This window comes from Puma concolor, chromosome B1 (genome assembly GCF_028749965.1).
Source record: "Puma concolor isolate L17-30 chromosome B1, mPumCon1.1.hap2, whole genome shotgun sequence".
NCBI classification, from domain to species: Eukaryota; Metazoa; Chordata; class Mammalia; order Carnivora; family Felidae; genus Puma; species Puma concolor.
This window is the reverse complement of record NC_141670.1, coordinates 129,226,470-129,247,386: the sequence shown is the minus strand read 5'-3', so window position 1 is coordinate 129,247,386 and position 20,917 is coordinate 129,226,470. Positions and strand designations below refer to the sequence as shown.

Here is a 20,917-nt window from a genome sequence, read left to right as displayed (position 1 = left end):
CACATATGATGGGATTCTGTTATTGATTTTTACATGGATTTTTATTAAAGAACTGGAGATACTTCTCAGAAAGGTATAGCTAAGAGAATGGTCTCAAGTTTTGTCTATATTCTAAGTTTTTATTTTAATTTTCTGATACTGCTCAAGTATCTATTTTGAATTTGTTTCTTTATTCTTCGGCTTGAAGGCTTTGTGCATCTGGTGCTCTATTCTGATGTGACTTTGGAGAAAGGCTACCATTTGTTTTTGTTGTTGTTTTTGTTTTTGTTTTCTGGGGGGATAACTTCTTGAGTAAGTTCCCAGGTGAAAATTATATCTTCAGTTGGACAAAACATTCCTGTAAGAGACTTTCTTTGTTACCCACTGAATAATTCCTACTATATATGGAAGGGCAAGATTAATTAATGATTTCATTTTCAGTTACCAGTGATCTGGATTATTATTGGCAAGACAAGAATGATACCTGGCTATTGATTCTCTACATTAAGAAAAGATATCTTAAGAAATCCATACGCTTTACATAGTAGATGTGATAAGCACATCTGTGGAAAATATTATGTGTTTATAGTAAGATTTTATTATATTTAACAAATGACCAACTTTCACTAAAAATTTATTCTTTTTACTTGCAATTATAAATAAGACAAATTATATATTTAAATATAAAATAATTAAATTAAGCGCCAACAAAAATGTTGACTAAATTCAAATATTGATAAAATACAGATCATATTTGGAAATTATTTGAAAATATTTGAAGTGGGTGCACTTTTACTCATTATGATTTTAATGTCTATGTCTGACTATAGGTAATCACACATAGCCTCAATTTCTACAGTTGGATTTAGAAAGCCATACATACATTGGATTTTACCTAGCAAATAAAAAGGTATATTTGAAATGCATCCAGATATATCTAAAGGATAATATAAGCTCACTCATACATCCATTAAACCAAGGACAATTTATTGAGAATTAAAAAAAATTAAAAATAAAAAGATATTTTAGGTCAAAACCAATTATTGCTTATCTACTATATGCTAGTGATACAAAAGTGCTAGCAGTATTATAATGAATAAAAAAGATGCTTACAGCCATCAAGTAGCTCAGAATTCTACTGGGGGAAGTAAGGAAGTTAGTGACTCAAAACTAGAATAATATCTCAGATAAGTACCACAGAAGATTAAACTGAGCGGTGTAGCAAGAGCAGACTCTTCACTGTTTGGCAAATGCTTTTTTCAGTTCTAATTTGAGGAAACTTAAGTTAATCAATATATGCAGAAAAATCAATTGTCTCCGGAGGATATGGAACTTGTAAAACTACTTCTCCCCAAAAAGATTGTTTTAACTAAAAGTCTTGATAAAAAGTTTGATACTAAAATGAGAATTTATGAACTGTGATCTTTAGTGAATCGAATTCTTTCCCCCACCAAAACGAAACAAAACAAAGCAAAACAAAACAAAACAAAAACTAGTATACCCACAAACTAGCTCCTGGAACCTGTGAATGTGACCTTATTTGGGAAAAAAAAAAGTCTTTGCAGATATAATTAAGATAAGGATTTTGAGATGAAGACATCACAGATTATCCAGGTTGGCCATAAGTCCAATGATAAATATTCTTATGAGAGGAAGGCAGAGAGAGATTTGATAGAGAGAAGGGGAGATGGCCATCGGAAGTTAGAGGCTGAGCTTAGAGTTAAAGAACCACAAGCCAAGGAATGCCTGGAGCCACAAAAAGCTGGAAGAAGTGAAAAAAGATTCTGCCCTAGAGCTTTTCGAGAGGGTGTGACCCTGCCAATGCTTTGATGTCAGATCTGTCTTCTGGAACTGTGAGAAAACAAATTTCTGTTGTTTTCATATGCTGAGATTGTGGTTGTTATAGCAGCCATAGAAAACAAATCATGATCTATTTGGCCATATTTTCTAAAATAGAGATAATTCTAAAGTGTTTCAATCAGTTACTACTAAGATGAAAGTAAATGCCTACCTGAATTACAGTAAAGACACTTTTTTTTTTTAAAGCTTTAAGATAAAAAAGAAAGTATAGGTAAAATGAAAGACTATTATTTATATATGTACAACTTCTGCTGCCTTCTAAAAGCCTTGGATGTCCATCCAGTTTCAGAAGCAAAGGTGATCATTAACCCTAAACCATGTGTTTCAATAATTTATTACTGCATAACAAAACACCTTAAAACTTACTGGCTTAAAACAAAAACTTTTGTTTTTAAGGGTTCAGTAGGCCTCCTGTTCAGGCAGGACTTTATAGGGTTAGATCACCTCTGCTCCACATGGTGTTGACGGGGATAGCTCAGTCAGAATCAAAAGATTCAAGATGGTATCACACACATGTCTGGGGCATTGGTGCTGGCTGTTGGCCGAGGTCCTATAGGCTTCTTTTATGTGACCCCTTTTTCCTTCTGCATAGTCTCTCATTATTCAGTTTTGTAGCCTCCCCTTTTTTTACTTGATTGTTCGCTTCCAAAAATGAGAAAACAAAAGCTACAAGATCTCTTAAGACCCAGGCCCAGAAATCATATATCATCCCCTCTGCCTAATTCTGTTGGTAAAAGCAAGTCACAGAGCTAACTCTGATTCAACAAGAGGGAATGGACTCTACCTCTTGATGCAAGATTGGTACATATGCACAGGTACAGAGGAATTATCTGTGGCCATCTTTTGGCAAACTACTACACAATGGTCTGCTTTTTTAAATCATGTTCTTTGATGAGATTTGATCCTTTCTCATGGATATCTCCCTTCTTTAAATATTGAATACTTATTATTTATGCCAGTCTTTTAGAAATTAGTAATATACTGCCTAGTGGAATTTGTTGTATTTTTTTTCTTTTTAAAGTTTTTCTGCTTTGTCATTTCAAAAAGATAAATCCTTGGAGGTAAGAAGATGTTCTATGCATCCTTGCATCCTGTAACACTAGCACAGCAGGTATTTAATAAATATCTTCTTGACTATAAATGTTGAGTGATGGGAAAATAATGGATTTACACTATGCACATTACTGCATCAATGTCCACTAGATGATTTGTTGCTAAGTCTCTTGCAGGCTATTGTGATCAGTTAGTCCTAACCCCTTCCAAATACCCCTGCCCTTTCTCATGCTTATCATGTGTGTGTGATTATAGTTATTAATAATTACCAGTGGAAGTATATATGGGGAAAGTATTTAGGATTATTAATTTGAAAAGTAATTAGAAAAACATGTAAATCCACAAAGAACTCTTTTTTGAAGTGTGCCAGCCTTTCTAAACATGCCTGATTTATGGGAGTCTCCATTGCATGAATGTTTGCAATGAAATAAATGAAATATTTTGCAATGAAATAAAAATTATTTTCAAAGCTGGTAAGAACGCTCAGAGGCATAGTCAATCATTTGATGATTCAAAGTTATCCACGAAACACCAGTACTCCATCCTCATGGTGAGCATAAGCACAGGCATCTGATAAAGAGGGAGCCAGAAAGGAAGGATTACACAGTGACCTAGACAATAGTGTCATGTCAGTGTTAGGATCAGATCAGCTGATTACAATGGCTGATTGTACTGCTCCTGGTGAGAGTTATTTGGAAAATTTGAATGAGTAATCCTCTCTCATTCATCACAGGAATGACTCTTGGTATGAATCCAGTCATTCCTGGAAACAATTGTAGAATCACAAAGCCAGATAGGATTTTATGAGAATTCACTGATCTGTTTCTTACCTTGAGATAAAACCCACATGCCACCAAGTCCTCTAGGCAACTGAGATTTAGTTTACTCTTTGAGAAAAATAAGACCCATTCATTCATTCAACAAATACTTATTATTTGTGACTTGTATACGTGCTGGGTGTCCATCAGTAAAGAAATCAGGCAAAAATCACTGCCTTTGTGGAACATGCAGTTTAATAGAGCAATATAAGTGATTCCAGTAATCCTTGTTGGCTTTATATATATTTGACGTTGCTTTGCTCATATTATAAGAAACTATCCACAAATAGAACTAATCACGAAAAAGCTGTGAGTTGTGAGAAAAGAGTTTAGAATTTATTTGCATTAATCCCTTACTTGAAATAAAAGCTAGGCCTTCAAACACCCAGGCCCATGTTCTTTACTTTTTACCCACTCCTTTAAAAATATCTTCCTTTTCCTACATTGACGTAGTTATAGAATGCATTCACAAAACCTAGCACAACTTCCATGTAATTAGCAATAAATCTTTTAGTTCCACATGACAGAAAACCACTTGAATAGCTGAAGCAAAAAAAAAAAAAAAAAAAAAAAAAAAAAGTGGAGGGGAGTTATGCAAATAAATTTTAGTTTTTCAAGAACCCAAAACCCAAATGCAGCTACACTTAGGAAATGAGCGCTCAAACACTGTTAGGACTGTCTATGTGTCCCTTGCTTTATTCTTCTCTGAAAACGAATCTTATTGAGGTCAGAATCACCTAGTGGTTTTTGGTGCTAAACTGTCTGGGTTCAAATCCTGATGATTTCACTTTCAAGCCGAGTAACTTGGAACAGGTCAATAATCTCTCTAATCCTCAATTTCCTCATGTGTTAAAATTAGGATCATTAATAGTATCCGCTTAATAGGATTATAGCAAAAAAGTAAATCAAATAATATCCAGGGCTTTGGTACAATGCCTGCCTCATAGGAAGTCTTCAGTAAATGTGAACTGTCATTATAAAGTAAATGTCAAGGGCTGAGCTGGGGAGAGCTGAGCTGCCTGGTATGGGAGTAGTCAATTGAGACAACAAGCCAAATGAAAGTCAATTTAGCCTTTATTCACTTACTGCCATAGGAAAAGCAAGTCTGGAAAGAAAGTCCTGGCTCTTCCAGGGTCCTCTATTTTCATACAGAATGACAACATGAGAGTCAGATGTATCAACACACAGGGGGGTGGGGGGGTGTTGTCTCACTGCTGGAGGGAACCCTGAGGCTCCTGCAGGCTTATGGTCTAGTGCAGGGGTGAGGAGGAGAGAAAGGAAGAAAGGAAGGGCTAGGAATGGAAAAGTACTGGGTATTAAGTTAGAATATAAATATGTCTTCAGGGCTACTACCCCCTCCCTAAACTGGGATGTTCTCAGCAGAGACTACTGGGGAAGGCCTCAGGCCAAGGCCCAGATAGAGAGGCCTCAGAATGGAGGTTCCTGGGCCAAGCCAGCAGATACTGCCTAAAAATATGGCCAGCCAAAGCGACCTGAGTTCGTGACTGCAACTCCCTTCAATAGGCCTGTCAAGTAAAGCCACCTTAATTGCCTGCAGTCAGGCCTAAAAAATCATTCATACATTTTTGGCCAGGAGCCGTACTCTTCAAGAGGATTTTGCATTGTTGAGAGGGCTTTCCCCTCCCCACTAGGTAATGTTTTATCCCCTCAAGTTTCAACACTTTATATTTCATGGGTATTTTGTGGTTCTTCTTTTCATGAGATAGTATAGGTATACGTCTTAAAATGAGTCTTAGAATATAAGAAGCCCCCATCATAGGTTATGTTTTACTCTTATTGTTGCTCTAGTTGTTGTTGTTATATAACTGTTCAAATGGTAGGACTAGTATGATGACTTATTTTATTCTCTACCAGGTTAAGTAATGCCATCATTCCTCATACTGAAGGCTTCTGAAAAGCATTCCTCAATCTTTATTATGTAGAGCTTATCCTCTCTGCACCCAGGAAGAATGAGATTTGCAAGTCTACATTTCCAAAAACAAACAAACAAAATTCAGTAGCAGGCAGCAAAGCATCGTGGCTATATATTGAGATCCTCATTTAAGGCGCTGTTTAAGAAATAGTCAACAATCCCTGCAAGATGTGTTAAGTTTCCTCTTTAAAAATCATCTAAATTTGTTCATTATTCAATAAAAATGGAAGTCCTACTTTGGGCCGAGAAATATGTATTTAAGAAGGTGGTGAGGAGACAAATACAGTAATTTTTCCTGATTTCATGGAAACTCACAGATAACTGGTGTGATAAATGTTAATGTATAAAAGAGGGGAACATGATCCCATCCTGGAGGGACATGAGCTAACCTAGGGGGTGGGAACAGGTAGTCAGGGAAGGTTGATACTAACCTATAGATGTTTACATTGAGATCCAAAAGATGAGTAAGAGTGAATTCAGGAATTCTTTGAAGAATGGCATGTATCTAGTATTCTTCCCATTAAGGAAAACTGTATATTCAAAACCATTAGTTCACAAATTTGGCTCTACTTTAGAATCATCTTGGAAACTAACAGATACCAATGCCTGTATCTCATGCCGAGAAATTCTGATTTAATTGGCATGGCATATAATTTGGCATTGTTTTTATTTGTTTTCGTTTTTAACTCCCAAGTAGTTCTGATCTACTTCAGTGTTTCAGAAACAACGTTTAAATCCTTAAGGCAGGAGGTTGATGTCTAACTCAAGAAACTGAAGGAAGACTAGTATGGTTGGAGTTCAAAAACAGAGAGAATATGATGTGGCATGAAATAGTAAATGTAAAATGTGACAAATCACACAGGTCTTGGCTGGCCACATTAGAAGTTTGGTCTTTCTCTTGATAACAATGGAAAACTTTGGAAAGATTTTAAGCAGAAGGCATCATATCTAAGTTTGTATTTATGTTGCAATGTAGAGTGAAGATGGTAAAAAGGAAGCAGTGGAGTTAGCCTGGACTAGGGTGGTGGCAAGGAGATGGAGTTAAATGGATTTGAGCGTTTGTTTTTGGAGGTGAAATTAGCAGATGGCAATGGATTAGATATGCATGCTTGTAAAACAAATTTGTCAATTTCTGGCTATTGGAAGAATGATGGTAGGGGGTAGATTATGAGTTTAATCTTTTAGATATTTGAAGTGCCTTTGAGATATCTAAGCAGAAACATCAAAGAGATAGTAGAATATAAAGAGAAGTCTAAACTTGAGATTTTAGATTGGGAACAAAGATCTACAGTTCAATAGCAATGTTTACATTAAACTTTGTGAGTGTGCATTAACCTGATAATTTCAAAACCTAATTATTTTACTTGTGAAAACACCGTGATAGGCACTGGGCACACAAAGGTAATTAAGATGGTGCTCCTGTCCTTAAGTGGTTAATTATTTAATGGACAAGATAAGAAAGACAGAGAATTCTAATGTAGTTTTAAAATTAAGAGTCCCCCTTTAAAACATCTCAAGATAGAAAAGAATGAAAGAGAAGATAATCCAGCAACTTTTATCAGGTTGTAATCACTAAATGCTAAAATATTATTAGAAAAAAATTCTTTTTTTAAGAATTTTTTTAATGCTTATTTATTTTGGGGGGAGAAAGCAAGAAACAGTGTGAGTGGGGGAGGAGCACAGAGAGAGGGAGACATAGAATCTGAAATAGGCTCCAGGCTCTGAGCTGTCAGCACAGAGTCCGATGCAGGGCTTCAACACACAAACCGTAAGATCACGACCTGAGCCAAAGTCAACACTTAACCAACTGAGCCACCGAGGGCACCCCAGAAAAAAAAAAAAAAATTCTGACCAGAAAGAAAAAGAAAGCTAATAGAATTTGAGTGAGGGGAATCACCCCTGAAGAATCACAAAAATTGGCAAGGGTACAATATGATAGCAGGACACTATCTCAGACAGAGGATGTTTTGTTTTTTCATTCAATTTGAACTGGAGAGGCAAAAAAAGAAGGAGTAGAAGGAGGAGGCAGAGGGGGAGGAAAAGGGGGAAGGGGAGGAGGAAGAGGAAGAGGGGTTAGGAGGATAGGAGGGGAAGGAGAAGGAGAAGAAGAAAGAGGAGGTGGAGAAGAAGAGAAGGAAGAAGAGGACAGCAGAGATTTTATTGAATGAATTAATTTATCAGTATTTATTAGGACCTACCAAGTACCAATACAGTGATAAGGGCCATGGGTGCAAGAATAGACAAGGTAGGCATTATTCTGGCTTCACAGAGTTTATAGCCTCCTATCTTATTTCAAACAAGAAAAATAAAATTGCCTGTTTATTCGAGAAAGTGTCCCTAGCTAGCTTTTGCAAAAGAAGCCGGTAAAAATGATGCCTTCAACCAATAAGGTTAAGTAGCCATTCTATGAGATTGCATGGGTGTTTAAGGCAAGTTTTAGAGCAGTGCTTCTCAATCTTGGCTGTAGGTTGAAATTGCCTGGAAAGCCATAAATAATACTGATGCCTGGATCCCATCCCTGGAGATTTGGACTTAATTGTTCTGAGTTTGAGCTGATACATCAGAAGTTTTAAAAACTTTCAGGTGATTCTAATATGCAGCCAGAGTTGAGAACCACAACTTTAGAGGCATGCTTCCTCACTGAAACCAGTAAGTGACTCAGAATGATGATGCTGAACCAGGAACAACAGTGCTGATTATATAGGAATGATAATAATAAACATTGCATTAGTCTTCATGTGCCAGGAATGCTTCTAAATATTTAACTTATATTAAGTCAGTTAATAGTCTCACTAACCCTATGAAGAAGCCACTTTTATTATTCCCGTTTGAGAGGTGAGAAAACTGAGGCCCAACAGCACATGCCCAGCAGGTATCAGAGCAGGTGCCTGAACCTAAGCAGTCTGGTTCCAGAGTTTCTGATCTTAGTGTCTATGATCTACTGCCTCTAAATATAGTATAATAATAATTTTACACCAAGAAGAATGATAAAAAAAAGGAAACTTATAATTGTAGAGTATTATTAAATCAGTCAAATGCCAGTTGATAACTGAAGAGTGGTTATTATGGCTGCATAAAACATCTTTGAGCTATTTTTTCGTGTGTGTGTGTGTGTGTGTGTGTGTGTGTGTGTCTTCTCAAGTTGCTACTTTGTGGAAATCAGCTAAATTCATCTTATTGCACATAGTATAGAAATTTTGTTTTCGGCATCAATACAGGGAAATGTAAGCAGTTGAGTCAGGTGATTTTGTTTTTCAAAGACATTTTCTCCTGAAGGAAACTCAAGTGCTAAGGCTATTTCATGTAATCTAAAGAAGGTCTACTACTTCATGATAATGACCAAGCTGTAGGAACAGAATCTTAGGAGGAAATAATCATCCCCAAGGGGCAAGTCCTGCAAACTTAACCTGTTTTACAGGTGGAAATATCACACACACACACACACACACACACACACACACACACACACACACACAAATATTATTGGAGGGATTACTGACACACTACATTCCTGTATATATCAAAGAAAAAACATTCCCGTTTACCATTATGAAACATGCATCTGAGTCAACCTGCCGTGTGTATTTTTTTACACGCTCTATCCCATTACAGAGGTAATATCGACCAAATAAATGCGGTGCATATCTACATGGTTCGCTCTCAGCTACTTTGCCTATGCCTCATTCTTCCCCTTCTTTCCTCTGAAGGCTGAGAAAGCAAATAAAGGAAATGTAGTGGCTGGCAGCACACAGCCTGCGGTACAGTGGGTATTTTGTATCCTGCAGCTGGAGCTTTTGGTACTATGGCCAGGCTTCGTTTGTTCCATATGAATACAAGCTACTAAATGTAGAGAATCCATTTGGCATTCAATTAAGAGCTCTCTTGACTCCTGTTATTAAAGCCTATAACTATTAAGCGTAAAATTAAAGTTGAACAGTTCAGCTCTTTTTGACATTATAACACCGCCTGAAAAATAGTGATGCAAAACCAAGTCAAACGTCATCCTTTAAAGCCCATGGACAAATGAAAAGAGGAAATATTGAAGGAAAAGAGTAAATATCTAAAACTTGGCCATTTGCTAATGACATAACACGTGATGTTAGAAACGTATTACTGTTCCCATCCAAATACAGCAACCATTTTGTTGAACACAAGATACTACCTTGATTTTAACAGAGAGCTACAAAATTATTATTGCTAAAGCTCCAGTGAAGGAAATAATTAAAGCATTAAGCATTTTTAAGGTTTTAAAGTGATTTTAAGCAATAACCAAAAAATACTATAGGAAATCAATATACCGTAATTGAAAGGAAATTGAATTGGTCCTTATTTTTTAATCCCTTCTAAATTTTCTCTAGACTGCCAGACCATGGGAGATAGTGAATCTTGTTTTGCCATCAGCAGTATGACTTTCTGTAAATCTCATGTGCTGCAGGGGCCACTTTTATTATTTTTTACTTAGAAAGTGCTCAGCTGAATAGATAGTATTATAAGATTTTGTGTGCATTATCTATATTAGTCCCTGGACTCATTATTATAAAAAAAAAAAAAAAAGAAGAAGAAGAAGAAGGAAAAGAAACAAAAACAAAAAACACAGCCAAGCACAAGCAACCTTCTCCACATATCCAGAAAAGCCAAGTTAATAGAATTTCAAACAATGAAGCCACAGAAGTTCTTAGATAAGCCTCACGCTTGAATTTAAATGGAATTCTTCTATTTTTTCTTTTTTTCTTTTTAATCAAACACTATGCCAGTCAACCTTACTATGCTGCAAGGAATATGACCCATTGTAGATACAAATTCAATTTGAATCTGTGTGAACTTCACTCATTTGTATTGCTTATTATTGGATGGAGCTATTACAATCAAACAGAATAGCTTGAAGGGAACCTCAGGGAGATGAGTGGATATGAACAGAAATTAAAGAATCTTAAAATTTGAAAAATCCTTCAAAAAGATGTGAATAATCAACATTTCCTATGTGTGTTGCTGTTGTTTCTTTCCTCGTTTATCTTCAGTATACATTTGGAGAAGCATTAACAGACCTTAAGATAAATGAAATGCATCCCACACTTATCTTTAGTATGTTGGTAACACAAAGTAGAGATTTCCAGAAATATTTTTGAGACTGTCTTGTCCGTTTAACTTATCTACTCCTTTCCTTATTCTACTCAACGCCTCTGGATGGCTTAAGTGAATAAAAGCACACTGGAAGGAGCACAGCCTCTCAATCCTCAGTTTTCTCTTCTGTAAAATGGAGATAATAATGTTACCTTTCTCACGGTGCTGTTTTGAGAACTAAATTAATCAATCTAAGTAAAGACCTTGAAGGACTGGCATATACTATGCACTATGTACACATTGTATTTCTTTAATAAAAATGGTAATTGTGATGATTTACCTTTTAAACTGTATTGCCGAAATGTGAATTCGCTAGCTGTTATAGAGAGGCAGCTACTTAACAGTTCTGAGCTTTCATTTTTTTTATTATAAAATAGGAATAATATTTTCTATACCTACCTCAAGTAGATCATATTTATGAAAACAATTCATAAGCTATAAAACAGCACTGCAATTGAAGCACTGGAATCTGGACTTTTTTTTTTTTTTTTTCAACGTTTATTTATTTTTGGGACAGAGAGAGACAGAGCATGAACGGGGGAAAGGCAGAGAGAGAGGGAGACACAGAATCGGAAACAGGCTCCAGGCTCTGAGCCATCAGCCCAGAGCCTGACGCGGGGCTCGAACTCACGGACCGCGAGATCATGACCTGGCTGAAGTCGGACGCTTAACCGACTGCGCCACCCAGGTGCCCCTGGAATCTGGACTTTTAAAAGCACTAGTTTAGGGGCACCTGGGTAGCTCAGTCAGTTAAGCATCTAACTCTCGATTTCGACTTCAATCATGATCTCACGGTTTGAGTTTGAGTCCTACATGAGGCTCCATGCACTGACAGTGCAGAGCCTGCTTGGATTCTCTCTCTCTATCTGTGTGCCCCTCCGCCACTTGCACTCTGTCTCCTGCTCTCTCTCCCTGTTCCTTTCTCTCTCTTTCTCTCTCTCAAAATAAATAAACTTAAAAATATATATTAAAAAATAAATAAAAGTATTAGTTTAAATCCTAGTTTCATCTCTTAGTAGTAATGTGACTTTAGATGAGCCCTTAGATTAATAGATGGCATTTATTCAGGCAAACCGACAGTCAATTCACCAAGGCAGACAAAAAAAAAAAAAAAAAAAGAAAGAAATCCTTATATTTACTTTGGCAGCTTAGACATGTTTACCTTGAACAAGATGATGTCCTAAAAGCTATCCATTAAGCTTAGAATTAAGTAATAGAATGTAGAAGGTGGATAGTGTGCTAGCTAGGTCTCCACTTACGGTTGTAAATCACTGTTTCCGCCAATATTAATTCATCTAAGAAAATAAAATCTTGAAAAGTTACTAGAAAAAGTGCACATCAAGGAATGTAATTGGGCATAGACTCTGGTTGACCTCAGAAGAGAACAAAAACTCAAAAGAAATTTCATAAGGTTTTAAATGTGACGAGAGGACTACAATATCTCTGATAATTAGACTTTCAACACATTTGGATTTGCTAATGGGATCTAAGTTCTAATTAGACTTTTTAGGTAACTAAGAATGGCATACCATTGTATGAATTTAATGTGCTTTTATAGTTGAAACCTACAATTAGCAGGCTTTTCCAAATTCTTTTAATACAGGAAAAGCTGGCTTTTTGTTTATATTGTGACATACTTTCTCTTTAGATCTATGCACATTTCAGGTTTCTTAATTAAAGCCCTTTTGGGGACTCACAGAGAAACTTGAGTTTTAATAGGAAGCACCTAAATCTTTTATTTGTGAAGGAGGCTTGCCAGTTTGTCAACAACTCTGGAAACCACAAGCACAATGCAATACGAGGAAATAAATCAGCTTTCAGGAGGAAGCCACAGAAATAACCAGGGCTCCCTGTAAACCATTCAGTCAATCAAAACAGTCTCCAAATATGACTGAAGGTCTGTTACATTTTTAAAGCATGCAAATATGGATAGGTTCCCAAAAGTGAAGCCTCGTGGATCTGGTATCAGAATTAATAGCATGGCATTTCTTCCCAAGATGTGTATTATAGCATTCTTTGCAGCTTTGCTCACTGAGTTATCTGCTAATTCAAGTCACAACATCTCTTTTTTTTCTCTCATTTCTGAATTGAGAGTCATCAATTTTTATCCCCTTGTGATTTAGAGGCAGTGATTTTAAAAATGGTAGCCCTTAGATTTGGATATTACAAGAGATAAGAACTGCATGAGGATGTAAAATTAAATCAGTATTTGGAGTGTAAAGAGCAGTGAATCATTGCAAGACTTTAAGGGAAAGGCTGCTGCCAAAATATCCCCAGGAAATTGATAGCACTGACAAAAAAAGGCAAATTATACTGTTGTATGTACTATGAATATTTGAAAACAACAAAGCTATATCCATGACTTTTTCCCTCAACTAAAAGCAGTAACCCTTCTAACCGTATTAAAAATCTTGTAGTTTTTCTAATACAAGCAGTGTAATATCTAATTAAAACCATTGAAATTATAAGAAAATCTAACGTGTGCAATAACTGATCTATTAGAACAGACATTATACTAAAATTATATGCACTATTATTTTTCCAATTAGTGCATAACTGGGATTGAGTTATTGGTGTATTTATAACTCCTTGTTAAGTCGTATGTCCTCAGTGAGTCTGCTAAAGCATATTGGATACTGTCATATGCCATAGAGTGATACTTAAAGGCAGGAAATGGAATTTCTGATTGCTTCATTTGCTATTAAAAAGAAAAACCTATTCAGGACCCTTCCTGTACCAGTTATTCTGAGGGACATCACACGATTTTCTGAAAGATCTTTGCCGAGGTGATTGGATTGTTCTTCAGTGGGGAAAGTGACCAAGCTATTTCATCTTTCAGCTTGGGTGCTGGAATCCTGTCACAGGGCTGAACGGGTCACTGACTGACAAGAAACTGGAGAATAACATGCGTGGAGTGGTTCTCCGTGTGGTGACTGTTCTGGTAAGTCTTATTGGAGCCTTGTGGTTTGGGCTTCTAGAAGTTACTGTATGCTTTGTTTTTCTATGTTTTATTAAGTCGTGCCATCATCTTAAAAGAGCATTTAACAAATCCTGACTATGCTTTCTAAGATATTGCAACGATCATATTTTCCAAACTTCAATTTATATAGATCAGAGTCAGATTTTTGCAGGCTTTACTTTTAATTACAGTGCTTTCGTCAGTAACTTTCTCAGACACTTTAGGCCCAATTTCCATCCTTCTGCGGTTTCCTACACATGGTAAAGTAAAGGTCTCCCTCAGGCATTCTCTCACTGTAAGCATGCACAAATGAGGGTAATCATGCCAAACAAGGGTAGAGTTGACCAAATGCAGTAATTTAGTAATACTAAAACATTGGCAGAATACAGTGCTTTTCTAGGAAGAACCTACTTCAAAGAAAGATCATCCAGTTGTTTAATAAATATTTATTGAGAAAATAAATTTTCAAGCTCAGTGCTGATTACTGGGGACATTGATGAATGAAGAAATAGATGTGATTCTGTCTTTATGAAGCTTACCAACTATTGATTTTGTGAGTGTTACATGTAAATTCTGTGAACTATACATATAAAATAATTATTACAATTATATTCACTCAGAAAATCAAATGATAACTATTATCATTATTCTGTATATTATTTTCTCTTCTAATATACATAAAAAATTGCATGTTGGTAGAAATATTTTAACCAGCAATATACTCAAATGGATACTGTGTAAATAGCCATACAGCAGGAAGATATGAATTTTCCCTTGCTATTTCTGTGTGTTTAGGTTTATGCTACTTTATAGTAAATTTCAAAATGTCCATAGTTGTGAACTTTTTCTTCAGAAAAGCCTACTTGTTTTTAAACTTGAAAATTTTTTTTTTCTATAGGCTAAATTATAGAATTAGTAGATGGAAGAAACACAGTCTTTTTGACAAATTGATGCCAACTGAGTATCAAAGTTTATAACAGCAATGGCTGCCCCTTATAAATTGTTTAATAACAGTTAAGTAGACTCCGCATAATTTCATTATTTAAAAAAAGACCTGTGATATTCTCTATAAGACTACATTCAAATGAGTAGTCTGTCCCCCTTTTTGGTACCTATAATTTATTCCTAGTTATTGTTTTGATAAGATGTTTGCTTCTTCACCAAATAATTATATTATGAGTACCTGACAACTTGAAGGTAATGGTGCTTCTGTATGTGCCCAAGCCTGTGTTATGCATATGCATTGATGTGCTAATACTAAAAAAAAAAAAGACATTTAAAGTGCAGTGAACTATTAATAGTCCTCTCTAGTTATTAACATGAAATCTCAGGAGACAACTTCAATAAAAAAATATATATATACATGCTTTGTTTTTGTCTTTGAGATTCATATTTCTAAAGCAAGCTAGCTTCATTTAGTCACTAAGCAAATATTAATTTAATACTTTACTATACAATAGACTCGGTAATGGATATAAAATGAATAATACATATACCTATGTAATAGGTATATATATTCACCTTATAGGTATAGTCATACCTCAAGATATACATAGAATCTTGTTGGGAGATGCATATACAAAATAATACAACCAAGAAGTATTAAGTACTTTCTATATGCCAGGTACTTTATGAAGTTTTTTGTCTGTATTATTTTATTGAGTCTTCACAGTATTTCCAAGAAATAGATAATTTTCTGATTCCAAGGATGAGGAAGAGGAAACTGGGACATACAGGAGTTGATTGGAAAAAAATGTGGAGAATATACTGATAGGAAGTAGCAGAGATAGTTAGGATTCAACTCCAAGAAGTCTGACTGACTCTAGACCTCTTAATTTCTTCCCTCTTAACATTATACTGTACCCTTCTCTACTCTTCCTGTGATATGTGTGAGAATTGAGGTATCTATAGGATTTTACTTCACTTGAGAGTTAAAAATCCGTAACTCTGAGTAAGATGACAGTGAATTTAATAGGAAACCTTCATATGGCCAATTATTTTAAATTCATTTCCAGGCTGAACAAAATGATTGCGATTTTGTGCATGAAATGGTATTACTCCTTTACACAGTGGTAATGCATGCATGCCCCAGTCTCACCTTCATGACTAGTAATGGTCACTGTTACCTGTAAGAATAGCCCTGCACAGATCCCAAACATGGTTAGTGAGTGGAAATATGGAAACAGTGTTTCCCCAGGTCCTCTGTGAGGAAATGTGGATTTATCAGTTACGTAAAAGGTCCTTGCACTTGTTACTCTCCCACAATATGCAGCCATTGTACTTAATAGTTTGGTAGGCTTACTGTTTCTTCCCATAATTCCTGTTTGAGTGGAAACCAGCCATGACTTTCTTATTTATTTCCTACAAACACTCTTCCAGTCCAGCTTTTACTTACATGGCCTCACAGGTTTCTACCACCGACACTAAGAATCACTGTCCCCTCAACCCACCCAGCAACTCCAAAATTTTGACTAAATCCTGAAACTTAGATTTGTTTTTTAATAAACTTGATTTGACCATACAAATGCCACTTTCTTATATTCCATGTACTTGCTTTCAATGCTCTCAACAAGGGAGAAGGAGGAGGAAGGATTCCTGTGTAAAGCTTTTGAGGGGAGGTCTTTCAGGTTTTATTGCATCCTAACAGCAATCTGATCCCAGTGTGACACATACTTCCTTTAGTGCTGAGGACATTTCTGCTATAATGACACACAGGTTAATAAAATTGATTTTCTTTACCTAAATTTTGAAGCCCCCATTCTTATCACTATTAATGATAGTTCATGGACTTAAAAGGAATAATCTGATAACTTATTTTTTATTTATTTACTTATTTTCAAGTTAGTTAACATACAGTGCAGCCTTGACTTCAGGAGTAGAATCCAGTGATTCATCACCCACATACATACACCACCAAGTGCTCATCCCGACAAGTGCCCTCCTCAATGCCCATCACCCATTTCCCCACCTACATCAACCCTCAGTTTGTTTGCTGTATTTAAGAGTCTCTTATGATTTGCTCTGATATTTATTTTAAATGAAATAATTCAGCACCATACCATGTATGATCCCATTAGAAAATAAATGGTACATACAAATGGTTAATTAGAAAGAGTCAAATAAATTCCTAGGGTTAAAGGAATCAACAAGAGTGTTGAAGCACCAGGACCTAGATGCACAGCAAGTCTTGCTTGACTGCCCTGACGGGGCATGAGGAGGAAGTAATACTAACAGATTTAGCAATAGCTAGAACCATGGGAGAGAAGACCGTTCAGTAATAGCTGTGAACTTCCACATGGCAAGAGAATGGAGAAAGTCACGGCCAAACCACAATCAGGCAGTGAGGAAGTGAGAAGAGAGGTTACCTCAATTTCACTCCTCCTGTCTTCCATCCCTTCATTGTTTTCAGTTGAAAATCTAACCAGCGTCAGAAGGCAAGAGAGCCTAAGTAAGGAAGACCACGAAGGTCAGAGTGCCAGGACACAAAGCAGGGCAGTGAAAGACATAGTGGATCCAGAGGGGAAATAGGGACAACCAACATCAGCGTCTACAATTTGAAAGGATCTGTTAAAAACTTTAATGTGTCATTTAGTCCTTATCAAAACCCTACAAAAGATGTAGTAATGACATTAGAAGGATGAAAATAGGGCACAAAAATGTTCACTGAATTTCCATGACCGTATAGCTAACAAGAGCTACCGATAAGTTTCAAGCCCAGAGATCTGAGTTCCGGAGGCCATGTCCTTAGCCTCTTTTGTATTCTGCCTTAAGAATCAGAACGAACTCATGTTAGGTTTAAATTAAATATAACTCTTGACACGTGAGGGTTCCAAATGTTATGGGATTGATAACTTCGGAGACTATTTCTAAATAGCGTCACATATGGATACCTATAATCAGCCATCACCAAAGCTACATAAATGTCTTAGAAATGGAGGAAAAGATAGAATGAGAATAAATTCAGACCCTACAAGCTAAGTCCTTTTCTAAACTTTTTGTTTTTATATTTGGCCCACTAATCTCTACTTTTTATCAAGTGGACCAAGTGTATTACTACAAGGCACTTACTAAGATTTGTTTTTACCTTTTAACTTTCAAAATAGTCCAACTGTGGATAACCATAAATGAGCAATTATTTCATTCAATTTTTTTTATGGCAATTCACAAATTGTTGGAAACATCAGAGTTGTAAATATCATTCTAATACTTACAAAAATACAATGGAAAGAATTTGGCAACAAGTGAAAAGAAAGGCTTGAGAAGCTATGCATTTCAAGATACCTGAAAAACATAAACTGGCATTTAGAAGGAGCTCGCTGATTAATACTTATTTTCAATAAGTATTTGGTTTTGCTTAAAACAGACACATGGCTGTGAAACAGCCATGGCTAATGAAACATGAATTCACTCAGAAATTCATTTGAGAAATACTTATTGAGTGCCTTATTCTAGGTGCTTGGGGTACATACAAAACAGACAAACATACTGACTTTTGGGAGTTCTATTCTATCAGGCATCTTCTAAAGCTCTCAGAATTTTTTTTTTAATGCAATACCATTGTCCTACATTAAATATGCAATATAATATTCCTTTGCCATTAGCGTAGAAATAATTTTAAAACTTTGTATAAAGTTTTGATTCGAAATTGATGGTAAAGCTGTGGTGGTGATTTCTCTGTATTTTATAAATTCAAAACCATACAATTTTTAACATTTTAATATCTGTGAAATCAGAGTGCATCTTTCAATTAATGGTTCCTTGCAATTATATTTGACAGTATATTTTATCTTTATTTGTGGTAGGAAAAACAACTGTGCATTTTATAATTGAAAACATTTTAGATTAAATAATATAGAGAGGGTATTTTTATAAGATTAATTAAGTTAATGGATATTCCTGGAAAGTTGAATTCAACAAAACTGGGCAAGAAGCCATCATAAAGAGAGAGACTATTTTAAAGAATTCTTCCAAAAGAAAAGAAATAACATTAGTAAATGAAGCCAATTTTTTAAAAAAAGGGAATAATAGCAATTAAAAAATTACTATCCAAACTAAAACGACCATTAGAGACATAGCTCTAAAAGTGGGAAATAGAATACACAAAAGCAGCTCATCTTAAACCAATACCACATAAAGCAAAGTCCAAACTATGTGTTGAGAGATGGTAAGTTTCCCCAAGCAAATCACCATAAGAGGGGTATGGCAGGCAGCCACCAACTGAGTAATCGTTTTAAGAGTAATTTCCTTTTCATAAAATATTTACCTACTATTAGTCTCACTTCTTGGATTTTTTTTTCACCAGGCCTTATTTCCCTCTGAAAATTTACATGTTGTCTGAGATCAGAGGAAGGTAAAACAAACTATAAACCATTAGCCTTGACTCAAGTATTTACTGAGCTTACATTGTAAGCTAAACATTGTGCTAAATTCCAGAGAGGCAAAGATAAGTAAGATACAGTCTCTACTTTCCAGGAACTCTAAATAAACCATTTTATCAAAATTACTAAGTTTTCTATCAAAAAGTAGAACCTGTATGTGAAGGACTCAGAATTAAATACATTTTTGGAGAGACTGAAAAAGAATAATAAAGTTGAGAGAAATATAGAGAGAGAAATAGAAAAGGACAGATGTCACACTATTTTTATGATCTAATCTCAGCAATGACATCTAGGAATGACCTCATGGCTTTTTAGGACAATTTAATTCCTTATTTTGTTGTGTTCTTTCATTCAGAAATCTTTGTAACTCTTTTTTTCTTGTAGTAATTTCATTAATGTTATATTCTCCCTTTCAACTATAAGTAACTATAAGACACAAAGTTGGTTTCACTTAAAATGCCTGGTATATAAAAGTAGATCAAGAACTATTTGTTGAATGAACAAATCAAAATATTCAGATAGACTGAAGGTGTGTGTGTGGTGGGGCTGAGGGGCAGGGACTGGAGAGAGAGGAAAGGAAACAAAGGAAAGGAAACAAATTAAAAAACTGTATGTAATTACAAAAAATAAGAACAGGTGTGCACACAAAACTATTCCTTTGAATAGGTAAGACTATAATTAGGTGGTCTTAAGATTCCTCATTCTTTAATTTCCATTCACTAGGTCCAAATTTCTAAGAGAGATGGCAAAGGACAGCCTAAAGTGACAGGTATTCTTTTTTCAGCATGGGATTTCATCTGGAATATTTTTCCCTTTATTACACCTTGGTGAACCAATCACACAATATTGATGGAATGGTGGAGAGACCCCTTTGTTTTATTTACACCCTGAACAAGTCACTAAGCCTCCTGGTTTTCACTGTTCCTTCTGAAGAACATCTTGTTTTCTCATACTTCCCAGAGCTCCAAACACCATGGCTAGGTCCATCACTCCTTAGCAGTCAAAGCCTAAATGGATGAAAAAGCACAGCATTCAATTTTTGTGGATTTCTAAGCCATTTACTCCTTCTCCCAGAATTTCCTCCCTCTGATCATCTTAGTGAGGGAGGCAGGAGTAGATACCTACTCCTCTCTGCCTCCTCAGATAATCATGTCCTAGTGTTCCCATTGTGTCTCCTTAGCTTTTCCAACCATTTACTGATACACTAAGTCAGCATTATTATATTGATTCAGCATCCTCTCTATGATAGGCATTATGTTAGGTGCTAGGGATGCAGAGGCAACAAAATAGCATGGTTACTGCTGTCATAGAACATGACATTTACTGGGAAATATTGGCAACACCCAAATAAAGACACTAATGAATGGGACAAAGGAACTGCTTCTTTGACAGAGAGCTACCTGAGGTGTAGCTCTCAAAATGTGAAGGATCTTTATGTATATCCTAAATGTCTCACAGAAAATCTTTGAGGGTGGAAGATGAAGAGAAAACAAGGGCGACAAGGTGGTTTGCACCTAAATAAAACTCATGTTATATTATTGGACTATTAAAGTCCCAAATCAATAGGAATAAAATCATATAATCTATACGCTATTTGACCAACTATTTACCCAGAAACTCTATAATTTTGATCTGAACTTAAAATTTTACAGGTAGACACAGTATTAAATACAAAGAACTTAAATAATTATTTTCAGAAATCAAAAGAATCAAAGCTATTAAGTCTTTTGACAGAGTTGACACTAGGAAATAAGTTAACCCACTTACAGTGTTTTCAAATAACTATATGCTTTTAAGGTAAAGAAGTAGAAATGTT

The 20,917-nt window shown here is 35.6% G+C and overlaps 1 protein-coding gene and 1 long non-coding RNA gene across 3 annotated transcripts in view; one reads left to right on the top strand and one right to left on the bottom strand.

Moving 5' to 3' along the window:
• Nucleotides 1-20,917, top strand: part of GRID2 (glutamate ionotropic receptor delta type subunit 2) — a 1,503,942-nt gene that overhangs the window by 1,064,495 nt on the left and 418,530 nt on the right. For both annotated transcript variants that reach the window (XM_086704576.1, XM_086704575.1), the window contains exon 9: nt 13,604-13,705. In XM_086704576.1, coding sequence (XP_086560702.1) covers nt 13,604-13,705 — 102 coding nt within the window. The remainder of the gene's footprint in view (nt 1-13,603; nt 13,706-20,917) is intronic.
• LOC147581878 (uncharacterized) overlaps nt 19,958-20,917 on the bottom strand; it is a 51,594-nt gene continuing 50,634 nt past the window's right edge. Inside the window, exon 3 of the long non-coding RNA XR_015250349.1 lies at nt 19,958-20,108. This is a non-coding gene — a long non-coding RNA (uncharacterized LOC147581878). The remainder of the gene's footprint in view (nt 20,109-20,917) is intronic.